The sequence below is a fragment of the Thunnus maccoyii genome, chromosome 2, assembly GCF_910596095.1.
Source record: "Thunnus maccoyii chromosome 2, fThuMac1.1, whole genome shotgun sequence".
Classification (NCBI taxonomy): Eukaryota; Metazoa; Chordata; class Actinopteri; order Scombriformes; family Scombridae; genus Thunnus; species Thunnus maccoyii.
In genome coordinates this window covers 34,649,700-34,673,774 of record NC_056534.1, presented here as the reverse complement: position 1 = coordinate 34,673,774, position 24,075 = coordinate 34,649,700, and the positions used below count along the sequence as shown (strand labels likewise).

Genomic DNA, 24,075 nt, shown 5'->3' with positions numbered 1-24,075 from the left:
TGTGTGTGGTGTCTGCTTCAGCTCCTGTCATGTCAGTGAGGAGGTGGCACTGTACTGTGCAATAAGAGCAGCTAGCCTGCAGGCAGGACTGGCCATCTGGATACATGATAAGGAGCCTAGCCCAGACATCAGTCGTTTTTTTTTTGTTTTTTTTTTCAGTCCCTTTCAGTATTCTGAGATCTGTGTCTTTCTGCTGTCTGTCTACATATCAATCAACAATGATACACTGTATTTTAACCGTCTCACTCTTTCTCTTCCTTTTTGTTTTCTGTCTTTCTGCATCAAATCTCTCTCTCCCCATCTCTTTCTACTCTCCTCTCACCTCTTTTCTTCCCTGCAGTTTGCTGTTTTGTGGTCCACAAGAGGTGCCATGAATTTGTCACGTTCTCCTGCCCCGGGGCTGATAAGGGGCCCGACACAGATGTAAGTAACCAAAGCCCAGCTGTTGCCTCTCACGTGTTTGTCAGTGAGAGGTGCCTTTCCTGTCATTGCACTGAAGCACATGCAGTGTTACCAATTTTCCAAGCACCTAGAGCTTCAAGGTTGTTCATATTACTTCAGTGTCTGTTTGAACTATGTGTAGATGGTTAAAATCACAAAATCATCCTTCTTTAGACGTATGTTGATGTCGTCATACATATATATTGACGAATGAAAAAAGTTAGAAAAAGAAAAGAGAGAAAAGAAAAAAGAAAAAAAGTTTTCATTGATAATTCTCAAGGGAAGAGCTCCTATCTTTTACTTTGGTAGTATCTATTGAAAGGAGGACATTCAAATGTTATATTGAGTTGACTCATGATTGAATCACAGCAGCAGCAGGTGGCTAATTCAATTCATTCAATATCAGTGTTCCAGTCGAGTAGCTGGGTGTCACGATTAGGAAAAGTGATTAAAATATTCCACTTAGTGAGTCACTGTATCCACCCCCGCCCCCGTAAGAAGAACCAAACTAATTATTCTCTCCCAATAATAATGCAACTTGCTATCAAAGTTAATATTTTTTCCTCCAAACTAAACAAGTTGTGACATAACAGAACAGACATAACATACCGACAGTGACCTTCATCCCGGATGGGTTACAGAACGGAGTTCATGGTATAACTCTATAATAACTTTAAATCATCCTGCAGGACTGAGTTCAGACAAAAAGCTGACTGGCAGATTACTGTACCATTAGCAGTGACATGCTCTGGCCCACAGACAGATGTGAAATGTAGGAGCCCACATCTGTCTTGGCCAGGTGGAGAGAAAGTCACAGTAATAACAGATGGTTGCCTGCAACTGTTTGAATGAATGATAACACACTAGACTCCAGATAGGTTTAGCTTTTTGATATTATTGATTGAATCAGCAGGCGTCAATGAAGCTGCTTTCAAAACACATCATACATGTTTCAAGTCATATATTTGTCATATATTAGTATTCTGCCACTTTTGATGTGTTTTTTTCAGTCAACAGTTTTCTATTACAAGCATTACTCATATTAAAGGGACAACTAGGCCATCAAAATCATTTGCGGTGCTTGATAGATATCAACTCTTGTATGACACGTTCAATGAGGTCTCCCGTTCGCCTCTTCATCAGCTGCCAGCGCCGACTATATGCCATCAAGCACTGCTCGCCTGCGTGTGAAACTCCATTTACATGCCTGCTTGCCCGCCGGGCACGCATAACCTCTCAGCATTACAGAAGCACAGTCTGGCCCCTGTAACTGGAGATATGTCAGTGTGTCATTCAAGATCATCAATCCAGACTCTTTAAATAGAGCACGCCAAGGATGACATGGAAGCCGTAACAGCAGAAAATAGTATACGCCGGGGTGATTTTTGATTGAAGCTGGCACTGGGGTGCAGAATAGTGAAGGAACATCAGGTTCATCATCAGCAGGACAGTTTTTAAATGACCTACTTGAAGCTCATTCATTCATTCATTGCTGTTTGATAATTTAAAGGTTTATTATTTAAACACTGTAAAGTTGTATTTTTTCCCAGTTGAGGTTATTTTTTTATTAATTCTGTCTTATCAAGTATCAGTTTCCTCTCATAACCCATCTCTAGTGTATTTATACATTTGTGCTGTGGTCTAGCAGACCTTATTTAGCCTTTCCTTTAATGCCATTTCCACACTCAGATATAAAGACATACTGTATGCCACTATATGTAATAGGCTACAATTTAATAACGGCGCCCAAACAGAAAAGGCATCAATATGTAGAAATCTGTCAGACTTTGTTCAGAGCGCCGGAGGGTTAAATTAATCTCCATAGCTGTTAAATTCCTGTCACCACATGAACCAAGTCTTTTTTCTTTAAAAGATGCATGGGTATGTTATCTCTTGCCATATCAAAATATTTGATTCTCCCTTTAGTATACTTTTCTGTGCACTTAGCAGTACTGTTGCTAGGGGCAACCACACATATTACATGACTTGCTGCCTCCCAGGCGTGCAATTGAGGAAGGCAATAACTCCCATGGCCAGCAAATATCCTGAAGATCTACAGTACAATATCTAGGCTACCTACATTTTATGACTCATGTCTGTGTTTTATAACTCCCCTGCTGGAAGAAAGAAAGTGTGCACAAAGATGCCAACCAGAGCCACCAGATCTTTTTAGTAGCAACTCTTCTTGAGGGGGTAGCCTTGATTTGACTGGGTAAGATTACCATGCATACGTTCTCCCCCCCCTCAGGCCTCAGGGTGTTGTTTCAAGGGCAGGTTCAGCTGCAGATATGCACATAATCACACCTTAGAATTGCTCTGTGTAGCCGGTCTAGTGGTTTGCCAAAAAAGCACTTTCATTGGTGCAATTTGAGGGTGCCATTTTTCAAGAAAGAACAACAGTTGAGGCAGCGCCCTGGTAGCTGAATGGTTCCTGCAGATGCCCCATAATTGCAACACCACTGGTACCATTCCTGCCAGTGACCTTTGCCCTCTCTCTCCCCTTGTTTCCTGTCTGCCTCCTCACTGCCTTCTATCAAATCAAAAGGCTAAAATGCCCAAAAAATAATCTTAAAAAAAAAACCCCAACAACAATACTTGATTAATCTCCCAGTTTCACAGTGATAGGAGCAGATACATTACTATTAAAACTTTTACAACTATGCCTAAATAAACTTTGTAAATGAAATTGTGTTTGAAATAATGTCAGCAAAATTAAGCTCCTCGCTAGTAGTGACGGGTAATAGTATCACTGGTGCAGTAAGTACATTCCATGCTAGTATCAATTTCTCTGATTAAAGCAATTAATTTAACAAAATGTTTTCGTTTGACTGCTGGATGTAACGTTACCAGCAGCTCGAGTAAGTTCAGTGCTTTACAGGACAAGACCATCAATAATGCAAGAGCTTCCCATTTCACCACAGGGGCTCAGCAGATGAAACTGAGAGGTTTGATGTGCTTGTGTGGGTGTGTGGCTGCTGCATCATTGATGTCCACTTAACCAGTGCAGCACATATGACCCGGGGCAATCTGCAAGTCGTTTTGCACTGATTTCCCCTCTGCTTACACACACACACACATACACACACATACACTCAGACAATCACACATAGCCCCTCGGGGCTGTTTTGTGCACAGATAGCTGTGACAGAGTAACAGAGTTAAGCAGCAGCACAGTGCCCTTTCTGTCTCCTCTGCTTGGAAACAGACAGAACTGACCAGAGGGTGACATGGCAGCCTGGCAGAGCTCAAACAGACGCCCAGAGAAAACTCCAGTACCATTTTGGATGGTAATACACTGTATGTGAGGATGATCTCCAGTAAAATGGTATCAGAAACACAGCCTCTAAATTACTGAAGGATGCAAGGTGTAAGCAGTGCTTCAGTTAATATAAGAGAAATCTAATTTGTCATATTAATGAGTAATGCCGTAGGCAGGAGTGATCTAATATTTAAAAGAGCAAATTACACAGGAGGAGATGGTTTTGGCAGACTCCAGCAGGTCTGGGAAAAATAGGTGTTCTGGTGACAAGGCTTGGGACGCACACCATCTCATTATAAGGATTCTGCTTGAGAATTGAAAACAAGATTAAACTGGAGTGGAGCTAAATTACATCATCTGTGCCACAGGCATCTTGGGTTGGCACAACCAATGGAGCCTTTCATCTGTATTTTTAGTCCATTTCCTTAAAGCAAGGGTGTTGGCCATCTCTTTTAAACAAGCCTGTTCTGGTCTAGGAGTTGTCTATAAACACCTTGTCATGGTGTCCACGGTTTCACCATTCAGGAAGCCACTGGTGCGAGGAAAAGTCCACAGGGAATCCACTTAAACACCTCTTGTGAGTGGCAGAGTTCCTAGAAAGACGATTCTGTTAGTAGTGATGTGGCATGCTAGGTCTTCCATTAACATTAGTTTCCAGCATGAATCACCACATCACTGTATTTTGCTGTATTCATAGCACACACAGTCAAAAGTGGACATTGGCAAGCTGCTCCAATCAGCTATCTAACTATAGCAGTGCGATAAACAAGGGGTTTCAGATATAGGTGTCAGTGTGTGCACTCTGTTTTTTGTTATAGTACGAAGGAATGTTGAAACTTCTAAAAAAAATCTTTTAGAAGGTTTTTCTTTTTTACACTTTTACAACAGTGAAGAACAGAGCACTTAGTTTGGGGGGCTGTGTTTTTAAGAGGAAGAAAGAAAATCATTTTGGTGTCTTGACTCTAGAGATGAAGCGTTGCTGGTGCAAACTGTGTTACAGGAGGATGAAACCACCTGTTGCTGATATATTACATGATTTATTTTCTCTGAAAAAAAATGAATATTATGTACTTACAAATTATATACTCTGAATTCTCATTTTTCTAAAAATAGAAAGGTAATGATTGATGCTCTTACATCATTTACAAAAAGATTTAGTGTGAGAACTACTGTATATGTGACCCGTTTCACAGTGTAGCAGTATTCAGTGTTTGCGTTTCTCATTGTAAATCTAGCTGCGTATGGCTCTGTGATGTAATGGCTTCTGTATCGGTGTCCACATAAGTCAGCCTCCCACCCCTCAGTGAGTCGAATCCCATAGCATGCTTTTAGCACACGCCCCTGTGCAAACCTTGGCACAAGCATGGCTTCCAAGGAAACATAGTCCCAAAGAAACTTGATGCTGCATATTTGTGCTTAGTGCACTGATTTTATTTTGGTGTGTTAGAGCTGACATGTCCTGCAGAGATCTGTCAGGGTGCACTGTTTTAGCAAAATGACATCATTGTAGACTCAAACGTGCATGCCCACAAAGACATGTACATAAAACTGCACTGTAATAAATGCCAGATAGGATTATGTTGATGTCTGGTAGCTAGAGCTGCAGCCTGCAGAATGGACACATGAGAGGAGACACAACAGCTACTCATGTTCTTCCACTGGGAATATAAGAATGTACTCCACTCATATAGTGTGTCAAATGAAGTTTGGCCTCTTCCACCGAGCTGTATTCATCGTATTGTAGATGAGCCACCCCCTCTGTTTAGAAATACTGCCGTGATGTCATTTTCTGCTCAATGAATGCGCTGTGTGTAAAGCACATCAGCTGAAATCTGCATAAACCTCCAGCTGAGAAATCAAGAAAGAATGTGAGAAGTTAAAAGTTGTGAGCCACTGCTGTTCATCTACTGATCAATGAAATGAGAGGGGGAGAGCTGGAGATAGAGAAGAAGTGGGAGGAGATGGGAATGGAAAGGGCACATCGTTTCCGGATAATAAAGCAGATAGAACGACACGCTGCATAAATCCCAAATCTTTTGCAGAATTTGATTTTAAAGTCTGTTTGCTGTAATGTACTGCTCCACGCTCCACTGTTTGGAAAATCCTCCCGCTGATTACTGTAGATGCACTGGAACTGTTTCTTCTTTTATTAACAAAAATGTCTTGAGGCTATGTTGTGTTTTTAGGCAAAACAATACGACAGACCGGGTGTACAACAATACAAAGTTTAATAAGGAATCAACACCAGGATCTGAATACAAAGATCACTAATTTATGAGAAATCATATTCCCAGAGCGAGCTTGTTTTTCGAAGTCCAAAGTGCTGTAGGTTATACATTTTAATGTTTCTGATGTACACTCCCTCATATTTTATTATACCATGCATCATGTTTGGATGTTTGTCGCTTATTCCTTGCAGTGAACTCTATTTGATTCGACAGGGGATCGTAAACTTCCTCAACTTAGACCCCCAAAGGAATTTTGTCTCCTGAGGCGACTCAGACTAATATAAACACATGTTGAGGATCACCAGAGGCGTTCCCTGAGCGTACTTTATACCCACACTTCATGAAATATATAGATATTTTACCGTCCTCGCGATTTAGATTGCTCATAAAACCTCAAGATTTTGTCACTGAAAGCAGAGAAGGCCACTGGCAGATGAGAATAGATGATGTTTTGAGTTCCCATGCTCTGTGACAGACAAAATAAATAAAAAAATAAGAACATGAGCAGTTATTATTCTGTTTATACAATCGGATGATGGATCTAAATAGGTCTTTTGAACTTTCTTTCCCAAGAGAATTATGCATCATAAACACTAGACTAGTTATTGCTTTAATGACACGCAATGATGCTAAAGTATTGCTTGTATGTAATATGCTTATTTTAACCATAATACACCCTGCATTTTTATTTCAGACAAAAAGATGCTTTACTTTACACGTACAGTACCAGTCAAAAGTTTTGACTGGCACTGTTTATCTTGGCAGGGGACATGTGCAGTAGGTATCAAATTAAAGCCAGATTTGGTTGCTATTATTATAGGGCAGCTTGACTATGTGACTATGCACAGTCTGTGTATGTGTGTGTTGCTAAAAAATACTGAGTACTTTGTTTAGGAAAGCTTCCTTAGATACAGAAAAAAAACAATAACAGAGAGTGATTCCTAATTACGTTACGTGCGCAACAGTACCTTTATCTTTATGAGGATACAGCTGCTAAGACACGATTCCTGTCAACTGCTTGATTCACTTAGGTTCAATTAATGAGAGTCACATTCAAATACTGTGATTCAGTCAGGAACTCTCTTATCATAGATTAAACCATTTATTGTGACAAATGGAAATACACTTTAGCTCGGCACTGACTGCTCTAAGATGCTCCCTGGATTAGACAAGCAGCACGCTAAGCTAAACCAGGGGGCACAATGCAGAAACTCACCTGGGTGTACAAGAACGGGCCCCAAAGCAAGACGTGGATTCCAGGCTACCAGCCGTGTTAAGAATTTTAACTAAAAAGGTGGAGCCTGGGGTGGTGGAGGCAAAGCTTTGCCAGCAGGGATCAATGTAGAAAGGAGTCGTATTTAAATGGACTGCCTTGTTGAGAGAACGCCTGTGATTGGTGTGTGACTGATTAGAAACATTGATTGAATCAGCATGTTGTCAGCTGATTACAGCTGACAGTATGACTTCCGTGTCCCGTATGAACTAATATAATGCTTCATTTTCTGTAAGAAGTCACATTATTTAAGTTATTGACATCTAGCGTCTTTGATTCTCAACAGTGCACATACCTTAAATAGCTTTAAGAAAACTCAGGAGTAAGAATGATATCAGGTGACATCACCGCTGTACTTTTTTGACAGGAGGAACATTGTTGGTTTGAAAAGAGTAATATTAACAGAGCCGCCTTTTGCTGTATGCTTCATTGAAACCTTCAAGGTCAGTAAGTAGTTCATTATGTGAGTTCAGTTCCAACATAGTCCAACCCAAATCCAAATAATTACACCAGCAATCAGTTTAGTTTGATCTTTATGAAACAAGCCATCTTAGAGAAAACGTTTCTTTCATACTACACACCAGTATGTGCAATATTTGATGTAATATTTCTGTAATACGTTTGAAAGATTGTTCCTGGTTCAGAGGCAACAAGAATCTGATATATGTACAGCTTGGATGTTTACTGTCAGCTCAGAGGAGCACTGCTATTGTGAAAAATATCAACTGATATCTGAAGAAAATGTATTACTCTGGACTCACAAACAATGCAGGGAGCAGCTGTGGACATCAGCTCAACTTTCATTTTGTTGCTTATATTAACATCTTTTTAAAATTTTAAAATGACATTTGCCCTTTATAACTGAGTGTGTCATATCTAAAGAAAATGCCAACTGTTGTGGTGTCTATTCCAATCAGTTTAATTTGCCTTTTGAAGTGTGTTAATTAATCATTTTCACATGTCAATATTAGTAACATTATGATAATTGCTAATATATGTTAATTTATACAGTAAAGCTGTCACTGGACTCAAAGTTGTGTACATTTTGTGTCTACCACTGTCAGAATAGAGGGAGATCATTTTGTTGTGTAAGTGCAGATGAAACCAGTTTATCTGATGCCTAATTTTTTGAATCATCAACTTATTTGATTTTTGTATTGACTCACATTAGCCCAAAGAATGATCTCTTTGGAACTTAAGTTGCAAGAAAAACAGCCTTTTAAGAGCGTAAAAGATAATGTTTTGTCACATTTCCTCAGAAATATATCATCGTTTCCAATGATTATCAGTGTTGACTGATGGTTGATGTGATAGTGGAGAGTCCCCTGGGCTGCCCGCTGATGGTATTTATACGCTCTGGGATCCTAATGAACACTAACAGATCTTGAGTCTCTCTTGTTAATAGTCTGTGACGTGCCTGTCTAAAAAGAGGTTTGATCAAGGCTTTGCTGGGGGGAGACGATAGTAGAAGGATGTAAGTGCTTACATGCATTCAAGTGTGTGTGTGTGTGTGTGTGTGTGTGTGTGTGTGTTTGGTATTGGTGGAGGATAGAGGGTGGGTGGGTTGACTGGGAACTGCTGAATCACTTCCTGGTGAAAATTTCCCATTGGAGTGGTATTAAATTGGGCTGTGTAAACCTCCACAGCCTTGAATAAATTTCATTTCAAATCCTGCGATGTAATCCGCTTGACCTTTTGAAACTGAGGCATTTCTTGAAAAACTATTTGACAGCAATCAAAGACTCTATTTCCTGCACATCACACCTACACTGTTTTTCACACACACATAGAGATGCAACGTTAAAACTTATGAAGGCTATGTGCACTTTATTTATACTCTCTATATACATACTACATATATATATATATATATGTACTCCATCTCTGATTAGCTGCATAGTGAATTGAGGCCGTTATCACTCTTCTCTTGCTTTACCTTACTGTATATGTAATGTACGTACTGTTAGAGACAAGTCAAACAAGTCTTAAGTGTAAACAGACAAAAGTAGTTTTTGCTCAGCCTGGATACAAACATCTAGGCAAATAGAAGAGGAAGGTAAACATTTGTGGAAGAAAACAAAGGATAAAATAAATTACTTTTTGGTTCAGCTGCAGAGTACAGTGGACTTGATGTTATTTTTGTTAAATAATCAATTGTTAGTTGATTAATTTTGTGCATAGATGTATGTATTTAGTTCAATATGCAGATGGACTTTAAAATTAGTTGGGTTTAACTGAAATAACTGTAAGATGGATATTCAGCTTTTTAACTCATTGATGGCTTGAAATGATTCAGTACATTTGCTAAAGAATATTGCAAAAAGATGATTGTAAAACTATTATATGTTCTGGATGTATTGTAATAAATCAAAATTTTGTATCAGTTATTTTGGATATAGCCATTTTGAAGAAGGGGTTTATTATGATGTTATGTATATATAGTATTTATAGTTATTTGTCACATGATGAATTAATTTATTGTATATAAGGGAAACGGATTCAGCTTCAGACACCAGCCTGATGAAGGTGAGATATGCAAACATGTTCTGTGAATGAAGCATAGTGTATGAGTTATGTGGTGTGTTTTAACTTTAATGGACTTGCATTGATCCTCACAGTTGTCTGCACCTCGCTGTGTTTGCGTTCTCAAAGAAGAAGAAAGTGGATACAGTGCTAGCTGAATGGCTCTAGGGATGGCAGTGTTGGTCTATCGGTTGCTCTGTTCCTTTGTTGGTTGGTCTGTGGTTTCCACTTATCCTGTGAAATATTTTTAACTTGTCCAATGAATTGGCACAAAATTTGGTACAGACATTCATGGTTCCCAGATAGTGAATCCCACTGACTTACACGATCCCCTGACTTTTCCTCAAAGCGGTTAGCAATTAGGTTTTGAATGAAATATAATTATTTTTTATCAGAATTCTAATTTGTCCAATACTATGCTTTGTGACTAAATACTGGCAAAACTAATTACATTCCCATTAGCCTCAGCCTCAGTGTTTTGTGCAACAGTAATTAGCAAACGTTAGCATATTAACATGCTGAACTAAGGATGTGAACATCAGCATATTAGCATCGTCATTGTCAGCATGTTAGCATGCTGACGTTAGCATGTAACTCAAAGCACAGCCTCAGAGCTGCTAGCATGGCTGTAGACTCTAATCTCGTTACTACAAATACACAATTTTACGTATTTACAGTCCTATATGACTAATATGCTGTTTGTTAATTTAAAGTTTGTACAATGGTGCAAAATAATTCTTTATGAAGGACATGATTTTAACCTTCCTGCCTCCTCACCCTCCACTCAATCACTCACACACATACAAACATACAAACAAAAAGCTTCTATGTGGCGAGATGCAAGCAAAAGATATTTTGCCTCATTCTTTGCTAGATGCCATGCAGTTCTATAGGTTGTACTGTGGATAGGGCAAGTTTGTCATCACCAGTGCCTGAAATTAAGTGTTCATTTTCAACCCTTTCATTCGCCCACTTTTGAGAGATAAGTAACCTTTATCTGGAGGCTAGCTTAACAGGAAGCCTGGTGAAGCGATCAAAGAGATAATGTTCAATCCTTTGGCTCTGCAATATTCAAGGTTTGGTATATTGCAGCAGCTTGGTCTATTTTGGGCCAATACAAAGTCAACGGCTTACACTGAAGCCAAGAATATGTTAAAAACATATCTGTAGCTAGCTACACCCTAAAAATATGAAAACTGGCTCATTCCCAAATCTGCCAGTTCCCCTGACTGCCACTACGCTGCCACTCTCTATTTAATAGTTTGTTTCCAATTTATGTGTTTTATACAATGAAAAGGTTTGGAAAGGGTAGCCCTATGAGGTATTTACTGTGCATACATGAATAATGTAATAATTTGAAGATATCAGAGAGCCAGTTTCTCAGCTAAAAGGTAGCTGATCTGTTTCCAGTTGAGCACAAGTTTGATTACTGCACAATTGACAGTTCAGAGGACGCTGGACTGGGACTGAGACACACAATGCTTTGTTTGACAGCTTTATTGTAATTTGAACAACCAGGCACCACACACCACAGCATTGCTTACCTCTCACTGATATTTTCTCAATTGGAAGATCTTTTGCATCGCAGTTATATTATTACTCTGTATACCTGTAATTTATAACTAAATCAATAAAAAATCCCCGGATGCCAAGAAATCACTAGCCTGCCTTCAATATTCAAGGCAGATTGAAGGAAATTATTCATGACACACAACACTTTGTCAAGAAATCTCCACATCACAGATTGGTTAACTGTGTAATTGAAGCACCCACTGGGCTTCTCAAGGCTCAATGGTCACATCCCTGTTTGTTCAGTTTGATGGGAACCACAGCTTATCAGAATTCCTGTCTCCTTGACCTCACACACAGGCACACACACATACAACATTTGCAGTGCACTAAAGTCCCACACAATTCAGTACCCAAAGTACACATATGCACACACACACACAAACACATTCCACTAGTCCCTCTGAGGTTTGTTTACAGCAAGTATCTGGTAGACATACTAATACTAATGACCAGTCCATGAGAGAGTTGGATCTACTCTTGACCCTGAATTAACTCGGTGTCACAGATCCCGCAGGACGGGAGTTTGTCCTCACCAGTGCCTGCCAGCGCACTAGAAAACCTATCCATCTCCACCACTCTGGTATCTGTATTGAGTGGAATTGCGTGTTTTAGCCTATTAATTATAAATTGTGTTTACATTTTTTTTATATGTTATCTTGATTTCATATCTTCTAGGCAGCTGTTGATTTCAGAAAATGTACTTTCATGGAAATCATATTATTTTGAGACTGGTGATCCATCATTCCGGATATTGGTCTCAGTTTTATCTCCAAAGTTTGACTATCACTGAGTTGTAATCATTACTGTTGTAGTCTGACTGAAGCTATTACTGTGTTCAGAGCAAACTAATACCTTCAATGGTGGTGTAAAGGTGAAGGCATGGTTTATTTAGGATTCTAGCAAACATGCTCTAACTGTCCTGCGTTATGAGTGCACACAAAAACACTTGAAATAGAAGCCTGAGAGGTTCTGAAGTCTATACTTGACCTTGCATGCAAGGCCCTGAAGCTGAACCAGCAGTAGGTCTGAAGCTCAAACCCCAGAAATAGAATGATACAAGTTACAGATAGGTCACCCTGCCTCACTCCTTCTCCTTCTGTATCTCAAGGAACTTAAAGCTTTCTCTATTTGTGTTTGTTATGTATCACAGGTAAATAACTACAAGCTTACCTGCACTGCAACTCCTACAAGACAAAGAAAAAAAAACGTATTTACTGAGCACTTAACAAGCAAACATCAGTTAACTGGAAACTGGAAAGTGAAGTTTCCAGTCACAGGTCAGCAGTTTAATTCAGCAGTGCAGAATCTTGGTAGATGCTGTATAAACCTACATATCAACATAACATTGAGCTCACAACGCTATGATAATGACTTGATATTGGTTATGTTATAACAAAAGTACTTATTATCTAGCTAGGATTCTATTCATTTCATGAGTTGGCAGCATGATTTGAAGGAACACTGACTCACTAACTGTCCGACATCATTATGACAACTGTAGATTTCTAAATCATTTTCAGTGCTTGATGCCATTACATAATCTGTCACAGAGAAATGAATGTTGGTTATGCACATCATAGAATCTAGCAAAAATTTACATGGATGGCAGCCAACCCAAATATTAACATCAGAGCAAATAAATGCAAAACATGCACTGCAACTGAAAAAAGATCAAACTGTAAAACCTTACATTTTGGATCAAATATAAGCGTACTAATGAAAAAACCTTGCATATGCAAAGTGTGACACCTATCTGCTACACAACAAAGTGCAGTTAACCAGTGGGCTTTCTGACCCCAACCCACCAGCATCTACACAGCAGGTATTTTCTGAAATTCTCCCTCAGTCAGACCTGAACCTGACTTCTGTTTATAGAAATATGTGTGAGGCCTGCTGGATGTTCTCCATAGAAGTTGGCAGAAGTTGGAGTTTGGAGTAGCATCGATCTGGTTCTGCATTAAATTTAGAGAGAAGAATCTTTTCTACTTCCTCCCTCTCCTCCTGGGGCTCTTTGCACACAAACGTCCTTTCACAACAGGCAATGTGTTTGCTGAATTTCTGGACTGCCTGATGTTTTGTAGTGGTAAAGTACAAGGCTAAAGGAGCCAAAGTATCTATTCCTGCAGTCCATAATTAAACCCCTAATGCATACACACACACACAGCTGCAGCCACTAAATTGATCGTATGGACAAAAGCTTACTTTTACTGAGCTTTCTGTAAAGCAAAGCACAGAGTAAATCTAGCAAAGATCACAGAAAGCAGAGGTGAACAGCCAAGCCGCTGCCCCTGTCAGCTGGCTCATTACAGTGAAAAAAGACTCTGCCAAGACTTTAGCTGTTAGGTAACTTTTTCGAACACATCTTGTGAAGTTCTGTTAATTATTAAGCATCTGACAGATGGCCTGCATCTGATAAGCCAATTTATTATGGCTTTTGGCGTTTGCAACATGACTGAATGAACCAGCAGGTCTTCTTTTTTCAGTTTTCCCTCTCGTTTTTTTTTCTACCTGTTAACATGCTGGAGAAAAGGTTGCCATAGAAGGTAGTAAACAGAGCAGTCGTCTACCAGCTGTTGTGACTGCCATGACAAACCCCCTTGTCCTCTCCTGACCTTGTAGATATCACTCACAGCATGTGTGCGTGGGCTATGCTAATGAGCCTGCGTCTGCAAATGAACAGATCTCTGCAGCGTTCATGCTGTATTAACTAGGACCTCAATATTCTCCAGCTGTGTAAAGGCAATCAGGAGAGTTTGTTCAAAGGGCTCTAAGGTCTCTGAGCCATAAACGGAGTTCAATCTAAGCAGTCCGTTTATATAAACTGCATCAATGAGATACTAGTTGTGAAAAATCTTTGGTGATTAGACCCCATCGTGAAGTCATCGTATCTATAAAGAGGGTAGCGAAGCCGAGAGTAGAGTAGGATATCCCTCGATGGAGTCTAGACACTGGTGATGGTGATAAATAAAGAGAATGCTGAGATCTGGATGATGAGAAGAGGAGCGGGCCTCTGGTGAGCTCAGACCTGGGCGCTGAAGTGATGAACCGCAGGTGAACGGGGTGGAGGAGGGTCGTGACGATTCACACTGAAATGTCAGCTGACAGTGAGAGGAGAGGAGATTTAAAGTTGGACAGTTGGCTGATAGAAATGGTGTAGAAATTGTTTTAACTAAAAGAGTTAACGCCCCTAAGTTCTGACTCAGCTGCTAGAAGCCAGTTGACATTCAAAGCAAAAGCAAAGCTGTGCAAATGTAGGAAATAGACCTGACTCAAGTCTGATTCTAGTCCCTTTTTTTTTTTTTTCGGCTACTTGAGACTAGACTTGGTTCCCACTTGGGACTTGACACTCATGACATGGACCTGATACACTGGGATCATTCCCCGCAGCTTGTGTAGGAATACACTCCAACCACTCATGACCCCTGAGAGTAAGTGGTTTTTGGACTAATTTGAATGGACTGAAAACCTGTGCCCTCAAGACCTGAGGCTGTGTGATTTTACACTCCAGGTTGGTTGACTCAGGTATCTAATTCAAGTACTCCATTTAGAGATTAAGTAGATGTGGACCAAAGGTAGACCCCTGAGGCACACCACATGTGATGTCTTGGTTTTTGGTTGAGCTACCAAGACAACTCACGAAGAGCTTGCTTGTTATATGAACAGAAGAGCATACATATCCCAAAACGTCTGTATGACCTCAAAACATTTAAACAAAATGGTACAATGTGTTATTACCTCCCACTTAAATTTCAGTGTTACAGAGAACTTCGACACTTTGCCAGGCAAACAATGATGCATGACAGTTAAACAAGCTTCTGAACCAGTAAAGTGTGTGCAAGTCATACCGTCACATATTTTTTTTTACCATTGAACAGTCCTGTGATAGAGTGTATTAATGAATACAAAGTCGGTAGTTGGGCCCAGATGATGATTAAAATGTCAACTGTTATCTCTTGCTCTGCTACGTAGCAGACAGATGTGTTAACAGATAGCACACGGCAAGGAAAACCCCCTGTGAGCTGCGGTGGCAACCTGCCCTCCCTCTCAGCACTCAGCAGCTTAGTGAAAGGCCAAGAGGAATCAGGGTGGTGATTTATACGCTAAAAATAGTAACCTTGCCTAGCCTAACACCTCATTTCTGGATAAATGATAGCTCCATTTTGTTCTCTTCAAAGCCTCACCTTTGTAGGTAAACGCAGCTTTGACTCCTATAGCTGTAGGCCAAGATAAAGATCTTCACTAGAAACTAGCCAGCAGGAAAAAGTGTTTTCTGCTTGTATATGTTTGGAGGAATAAGGTGATGGCCACAGTAGCTGCTGTAGATTTTGTCATTCCAGCTCTATATTGCATTCCACCTTGGTTTAAGCATTTTAATACAGAGGCCTGGGTGTGCATTCATCCATGTGACTGTGATGTGTGAGTGGCAGCATTTTTTTTTTTTAAATATGGGAGTGGAGAAAAGTGATTAACATGATGTAAAATATAATTGAAAGTTGAAGGGCTAAAATGTAATAACAGTGACAGAATTAGGTGACACAGTGACACACATTGTCAGGCTGTCATTAGTGCCATCTGAAGAGGCTTTGACAATAACTTTATGAAAATGAGTAACAGAAGCTGGGCAGAGTAGGGAAATATTTAGCACAGGTAGAAGCACCGTTATTAATTTTTTTTACAAGAAGGCACCCAAATCAGCAGAAATAGCCAATTTAAAAAGCTTTGAAGTAAATGTTTTGTTCAAATCAGTGTATGTGTTTTGGTAATTGTGGTATGTCTCAATTTGGAGTGCATTTTTCTTAATCTTTGTGCTATCACTTTTGTACAACACATCCTCATAATAAACAACTACATAGGTCGATTGTACCATGCACTCTAGAACGACCCATAGGACCATTTTCTAATATGCCGCCTCTATCGGTGCTTTCCAAAACGGTTACAAACTGTTAAAAATAATTATATTACATGGTGTGACAACACTGTGGTTAAGGTATGTTAGGTTTACGCACAAAAAACACTGCGTTAGAGTTAGGGAAAGATCGTGGTTTGGGTTAAAATGATCACTTGAAACATGTTGTGGGGTAAAGTTACTACTTCCTTATACTGAGGCAACCTTCATCATCATGTCAAAAGTAAACCACAACAATTTTATTTATGGTTTTTTAAAAACTGTCCCGACATTTGGTTGGAAGCATGACACTCATGGTTGGAAACAGGAAGCGAACAGTGGTCTCCTGCAGCTAAGTCCACTTACTTACTTACATCCACTCAACCCAGTACCTCCAATTATGGAAAACCTCATATTGACATCATTTGAACTTTGTCACTGTAGGTCACAATTACTATCGCCGCTAAATGGCGTCTGTAATTCAAACGTAAATATAGCTTGTTTTTGCCGGCTGAATTTTTCAACCTATACTGTCGTTTTTGTTTTGAGGACGGGCTGCTTTTGTATGTGCTTTGTCCTTAGGTGCCACTGTAGGTTAGACTTATTTTAAGTATCATCAGCTGGCGTTTAATTGTAGACAACATGCAGAATTAGCAGAATTACTCAAAAAGTAATCCGTACCTTAAACAACACAGCTGCATTAAAGTTACTCTCCTGTTTTTACTAAGAATACAGTAATAGTCTTTATCAGAAAGTGAGACTATGGTTTCACTACATCACATCGGCCAAATTGCCAGTCATGCGTGTCAGTCAGCATATACCTACAGCTTTTAGTTGCATTTGCTCAGTGCAAACAAATACCTGCAGCTGCAGCACTATTGATGTGAGAGGTTGTCAAATATGCACGCCCACTACACTTGTCATACATTTCTTCGTACTTTCCACACAAGTATTTGTAGTAAAAGAAAAAGACCTTCACATGCTTTTTCCAAATATGCTTACATTTGCGTGTTTATGAGTATAACAGTGCACAAGTGTACAAACAGGTTAACCAGAACATTTAGAGTGACTGGCACAAGGAAGCGCCTCCTGCCACCTCCATTTCAAATGTCACCTCTCAGTGAGGGATGATGGGCAAAAAAAAGAGAGGCGAGTATTAGGTGAGGGTAACAAGTGGGGAGACGGAGGATTCAGAGGGGAATTTGATGGTAGTCAATGCTTGTCTAATGCTGGACATTAAGGGAATTGATCACATTCATGCATCACTGTAACAATTTTTTTTTTTAGGTCTGTAGGGAACAGATGGGTCAAAGAGATAAGTGAATTAGGACATGACAGAGGCGATCAGTGTGTCTCATTTCACACTCTCCCTCTCTTTCTCTCTCTCTCTGGCTATAAATGTCACACCAGGTGCATCTCTTTTGACTCTGTGGGATGCAAGTGGACTGTATTAGCTACCCATCCTCTTTGATGATTGTTACACTCAGGTCATTCCACATTCTGCTATGCAATATGATAAAAAAAAATAGAAGCTTCAGTGTTGTTTCTAAATGGCCTTTGTTTCACAGCCTCAAACAGATTTTGAGGGTATTGCAGACACTAGCGAGCCTTTGTCTTGTTAGTGTCTGCTGGGTTGGAAATGAGAATAACATCAGTTCAAAGATGGGGGAAGCAGACGCAGTGTTTCACTCAGTGTGTTGACATGCACTTCCGTTAATGAGTTACAGTTTCCTGCAGTCGTTTTATTTAAGAGGAGCTCGGTCTTCGAAATTGGGGTAGGGGATTAAAGAAACCTGACTTTCCGAGCTAGATTTTTCCCGCAGACCATTAGTAATTATGCTGTCCACTGGGGCATAATAAATTATTTGTATCAATCTCAGAAAATTACCTCCAAGCCCAAACTTCTTTTGCACATTAAACAAATAAATCCATTCCACCCTATTGGAAGCCTTCTCAGCATCCAACGGTACAGCGAGGAACTTATGTCCTGTCTGCTTAGCGAACTGGATAATTTTAATAAGCCGAGATTCAATCACGGATAAATCTGGTTTCATCTGGATTTATGAGGTTTGGTAGCAGTCTTTCCAGTCTCTTGGCCAATACCTTGGATAATAATTTGCTATCAACCCCAATTAAGCTAACTGGGCAGTAGTAGAGCCACATTTGTTAAATACTTTGCCCTTTTTTAGTACAAGAGATGCATTAGCTATATTAAGAGAAGGCGGTAAATGACCCTGATCAAAGTAATGTTGGTGCATATTTGTTAGTGGTATTTGACTAAACATCTTATTAAACCCTGAGCAAAATGCATCCAGGCCAGGTGCTTTAACTCCCCTCAATGAATTAATAGACTGTGCAACTTCTACCTCTGTAATACGCCTGCAGATAAGACATAGTGGGAAGATAAATTTTATCCAGGAAAGCATTCATTGTTTCATCGGAGGCAATACATTCAGAGGAGCACAATGTCCAGAAGTCTATTAATATCTTGGGATGTATAATATGTATTACCTGTACTGTCCTTAATGGGTGAGATAACATTTATTTCCCTCCTCCCTTTGTAAAATCTATGTTTAGCATTAAAAAAAGAGGTTTCAGCCCTCCTAGTAGTCACTAAATCTAAAGCAGTGCATGCTGCAACTAATAGTTTCACTCGGTCTTTATAAGGGCTAGACTTAAACTCTCTTTCTAGAAGTTTTACCTTATTCTCAAGGTCTTACTGAGCTTTGAGAGCCATTTTCTTTTGAGGTGTATCGGAAGAAATGATTATACCTATTAAATAGCATTTAGTTGTCTCCCACAAGACTGAGGGATTAACTTCTGGTGTATTGTTAACTGTCAAAAAAAAAATCGAAATGTTTAGTCACATACTCTATAAAATGACTACTCAATAGTGAAGGATCCAGACGCCAGTGTCTGCATGAAGGATTTTAATGTGGGGGTTGGATAATAATACTAATGGGACAATGATCCAATAAACCTTGGCAGTCAATTGAACATTCAGTTACTCTATCTAGAACTTCTCTTGAGATTTTAAAATAATTATCCGGGAAAAAGATTGATGTGGACTTGAGAAAAAAGTATAATCCTTTCCCTTAGGGTTTAAAATTCTCCATGTGTCAAATAATTCTATGTTATTACAGAGCTCTAATAGCTGTGAACTTTTCTGAGTCTTGTTAGATTTTTGGGGAGATTGATCAACCTTAGGGTCCAAAGAGTACAATTAAAATCACCCCCTAATATTACATACGATGAGGAAAATGAAGAGACATGAAAACATAGCATCCCTGTTCATCTTTAATTTCTTTTTCCAATTTAAAGAGTAGTGCCTGACGTGTAAGAACGGCCACTCCTTGACTATTAGTTCTGTAAGATGAGTCAAAAACCTGGTCTACCCAGTTTGTGTGTAATTTAACATGTTCGAGATCTGAAAAAAAGTCTCTTGAAGGAATCCATCTTTTTTAAGGAAAGAGAAATTTCTGATGTTTGATTACATGGTTTAAACCTTTAATGTTAAGGCTAACAATTTTAATATTACTCATTTTAGTCAAAAGGAAGCCAAATGAGCAAACAACAAAGTCATCTTGTAATCCAACTAATAATATAAACCAATACAGACAATTAGTGGGAACACAACAAACAGTAGTGGACACTTAACACCCACATAGCAAACACAAACCACAAGTATCCCAAAAATCTACCCTTGAATGATGGAATCCCTCTTTCCCCTTCTTCCACCTATTACCTCCAAAAGGCCACCGGAGTGGCCTAGAGGTCCTGTTAGGCCCATGAAACTTAGGGGAGACACTCTGCCAAAGAAAGGAATTTAAACCTAAATCCCCGGAGTACATATCTTACAATTTATCAGCTCCTCTCACTGCTCCTGTCTTGTGAAGCTAGAGAAAAATTTGCTGAGTTTGTTGGTTAGTGACTAGCTTTAATATTCATTGTAATGAGAATCTACACATTCATTTAGTTGTTGTAATGTGTTGCACTCTTTCCAGTCTGCTGCTCTGATCTGGTTTAATGCATAATATAAACCAAGCACTGCCGCAGGTGTCTGTTCATGCTCACAGAGGCTGACCAGATGCAAGATGCACACTGCAATAACATAGTCTGGCTTACAGGACTTTTTGTCCTTTCAACTGAAATCGAGTTAAGTATACTGTAGCTGCAGCTCCAAGACATCTGTTTAATGCTACAGTTGCATTTTGTTCCAGATTATTTTTTTTAAAGAATTTTTGCTTTTACTGGAATATTGATGTATAAAAAATTAATGTTCCCAGGTGCTTTGAAACCAAGGATGCTGCTATAATGTTGACTGCCCATTAATAAATGTCAGTATTTCAAGATACAAGGCTTTAGCTGAACAATAAGGATGCGGTTGCAGTGGTAAAATCTGTTATTATCCTGTTATTAAAGATGCACTGTCCACCAGGGTATAACAGCAATGTGATTTTTTTTTTTAGAATTTAAATTCATGTATAATTGTGTCCTTATTTATCTCACTGTGACTTTAACGGCGTGTATGCATGATGAGGAGTGACCCACGTACTTAGCATCAACCACCTCTGCCCTCCCCTCCTCCCTATCCGCTGGGAAGCCCCTGCTCAGCTTCACCCTGCCAAGCTGTTCATTAACAGAGGCTGCCTGGCGTCCTGCTTGCTAATTAAACTGGATTGGAGAGCCTGGCTAATTAGCCAACATCACTGGGCTGACCCCCCGTGCTTCTGTTTTCATCGCTAGCTCCTGGTAGCCTCTAGTCTTTTGATCAGCCCTCTGCCCTGTGTCTGTATTTGATCTATAGCTTCACATACAGACCTACCTGGCATTACGACAGGGCAAATGCCAAAAATAATTTTAGAGAGTAGTTGAAGGAGAATCTACTCAGAGGTTATCAATACCTTCAATTAAATTAATTGTTTGGGCAAGCTTTCTGGAGAAAGTTTGTGTTAGCGCTATCTTTGTGCAACTTGTAATAATAAGAATAAAGGGCATCTTCTGTACTTCTGAACAAAGGAAGGAGATTGATTGATTAGTTGTCAGGGTAAAATATGACCAATAGAACAAGCTTACAGTAGTTTTGTTGATCGTTTTTATGTATCTGATAGAAAACACAACTGTGGAGGAATCTGTTTGGCCGCCACAAACTGAAAGAAAACATGACTCAGATCTGTTTCCTCCTTATTATCCTCATCCTGGTCATAATCCATCATCATTATTATCAGCAGTTAATATGAAATGGGAGTAATTGTTTACTCTCCATCCAAAATGGGAATGTGTTTCTAGAATTTTTACTTCATATCATTAATGACGTTTTCAAGCTCATGATAACAAGACTTCACTAAAGTTCGTCTTGTCCTTCTCATTTTTCTGTCATTCAGATTTTAACAGTGTTTATTTCAAATCGCTACTTCAGAACATTTTGATCTGATCTGTTAGTTACATTAATTTTTGTTGTTTTTCTGAGAACCACAATCCAGTTGTTTTTTTTTTTTTGGTAACAGCTGGATCCACACATGCCAGCACAAGCTATGCAACCTTCAATACTCTAGGTTGTTGGTTTGGAAAAACACAGTGTAATGATGCAAAATTGCTCCACATCTTGACATGTGACATCTGGGAAATCCTACTGGCTGTCATATTAGTAGTAACGAGAGGGCGTCCTCCTCGCTGCTTCATGCAGTCAGTCTGTAACATCCCCTGGCTGTGTTTTTTCCATTACGGCCCTCTTGTGTTCAGCCTAGTGATCGAGTTCATGACTGCCTTCGGCATTACACACTGGATCCCCTGCTGTTCTGGTGGGGTAGCGCCACCCAGTCTGTCTTGAATTTCCCATTAAGACCCAATTAGGCTGTAATAAGGGATAGAAGCCACAGGGGTTAACCCTTCCATCTCGCAGCTCGCAGAAAGGACGTGTTAATGGACAACCTCATGTGTCCAGTGATGTGTAGTGAGGTACACTCATTTACAGGATTCATTTTCTGCACGTTACAGCTCGCTCTAGTGAATCTTTAAGTGGCACCTTGCAAATCAGTCAGAGCGGTCAGACGTTTTACACCTGCCAGGTTGGCTGGATGTTTATGTAAATTCATTTTGAGCAATTAGCTGCAAGTGGTCAAACATCAGAAAATTATTCAGTCACTAGCATGATTAATGATTAATTAATCATTTTGATTCATCAAGTTCCACTGCCAAAGGTCAATTTTAAGTTTATTTTGAGTTGAATTTCCATAGATTTTGTTTTACTGTTGATCAGAAAACATAAGCAAAAAAGAAAAAAGAGAATCAATACATTTATTAATGGAGATACAGCACAAATAATAGAAACAGAGCTACAGATATATGCACTCTCTCTTTCAGACATTACTATTATTCAGCCAATTCAGGAGTGTTCATTTTCTGTATGATCTGTAGCGATGGTCGACCACTTCGTAGATTCTGACAAGCACCCGAGTGTGAAGCATCTCTCAAAGCTCTGGAAGGAACCGGACACGTTCGCTGACTCCACGAAAAACTCTTCACCATCACCTTGGTTGACCTGTTATCATTCTGTCTCTCTGTTGCGAGTATTTTCCATTATCTAGGAACATTTAAGCCATGTTTCAACCATGAAAAGCTGATGAAGAGTTGATAAAAATACATGATCCATCTGCAGATGAATTTGGCCGTTAGTCGCCATCGCTCATTCATGCCATAGATGGAGGGAACAAAGTAAAGGAGGTCGGGGTGGGGTGGTGCGGGAGGAGGGACAAGGGGATAATCCTTCAGGATCAGCTGTGTGTGGGTGGACATGAGTAAGTGCAGCTGGCACAGCCTCTCTCTCTCTCTCTCTCTCTCTCTCTCTCTCTCTCTCTCTCTCTCTCTCTCTTCTGTCTGTCTACCTCTCTCGTCTTCTTGTCTGTCCTTAACTAACACACTGACTGCTGGCCTGTGCACAATGTGGTCAGGACGGCTAATTAGACAATATGCACTGTAAGTGAGTGCATAAAAGGTACAATCTCTGCAAGAATATGATCATTTGACAAAATGGCCAAGTTTAAATATTTTGGGCATTGTATTCTGCACATGTCCTGATTACCTAGCCGCTACAGGTAGGGGAAGTTTTCAGAGGTGCTGCCAAAGCTAGATAACGCATAAACACATTTACATTTTAATTAATCTAAGCCAGTAATAATACTCCATGAGATACTCATAAATGGTAAAAAACAGATGGCGGCAAGCTACCATGTAGGGTGCCGGCGCAACCCTCAGGAGCAATTTGGGGCTCAGTATCTTGCCCGAGGACACTTCCACATGCAGACGGGATGAATCGGGGATCCGTCTCCCGGCCTTCTGATTAGTGGATGACCCGCTCTACCTCTTGAGCCGCAGCCGCTTCTGGGATATGGATCATTGTTGCTGACAATTATTGTAGCTGTGGGGTGTTATTAATCATCTACTGTGTATCTGCAGAATCATAAATGTGATGTTGGAGGAATTTTAAAGTCGCTCAAGATGATGGACGTTTCAGAGAAACTAACCGTCAGCCTGTAACTGCTCATGGTATGATGGTTTGGCAGCCTGGGACATACTGAACAATTTGCTGAGATATTCTTAGGAAACACAGACCCGTCCAAAAAAGGAGAGCAGAAAACGCCGACTGAGTTTGTCATAAATGTTCACTTTTGAATATTTTTGACACATTTGTAGGTAGGATAAGACCAGTTTTTATTGTCCTTTAGCACCAAACGACCATAATCTATATTGATGGTTTGGGTTGTTGTTGATTAACTATGGTGATACAGTGATTACTTCATAAAGGACTTCTGCATTTCAGTGCAGTAACTTCAGTTACAGACCACTGAAAGCTGCGTCTAAGACCTGTTGATGTTGTTTCAGTTGCTTGGTGTTC

The 24,075-nt window shown here is 39.8% G+C and overlaps 1 protein-coding gene across 1 annotated transcript in view; it reads left to right on the top strand.

Moving 5' to 3' along the window:
- Positions 1 to 24,075, top strand: part of prkcaa (protein kinase C, alpha, a) — a 146,390-nt gene that overhangs the window by 56,056 nt on the left and 66,259 nt on the right. The window contains exon 3 of the mRNA XM_042434571.1: positions 341 to 423. Coding sequence (XP_042290505.1) covers positions 341 to 423 — 83 coding nt within the window. The remainder of the gene's footprint in view (positions 1 to 340; positions 424 to 24,075) is intronic.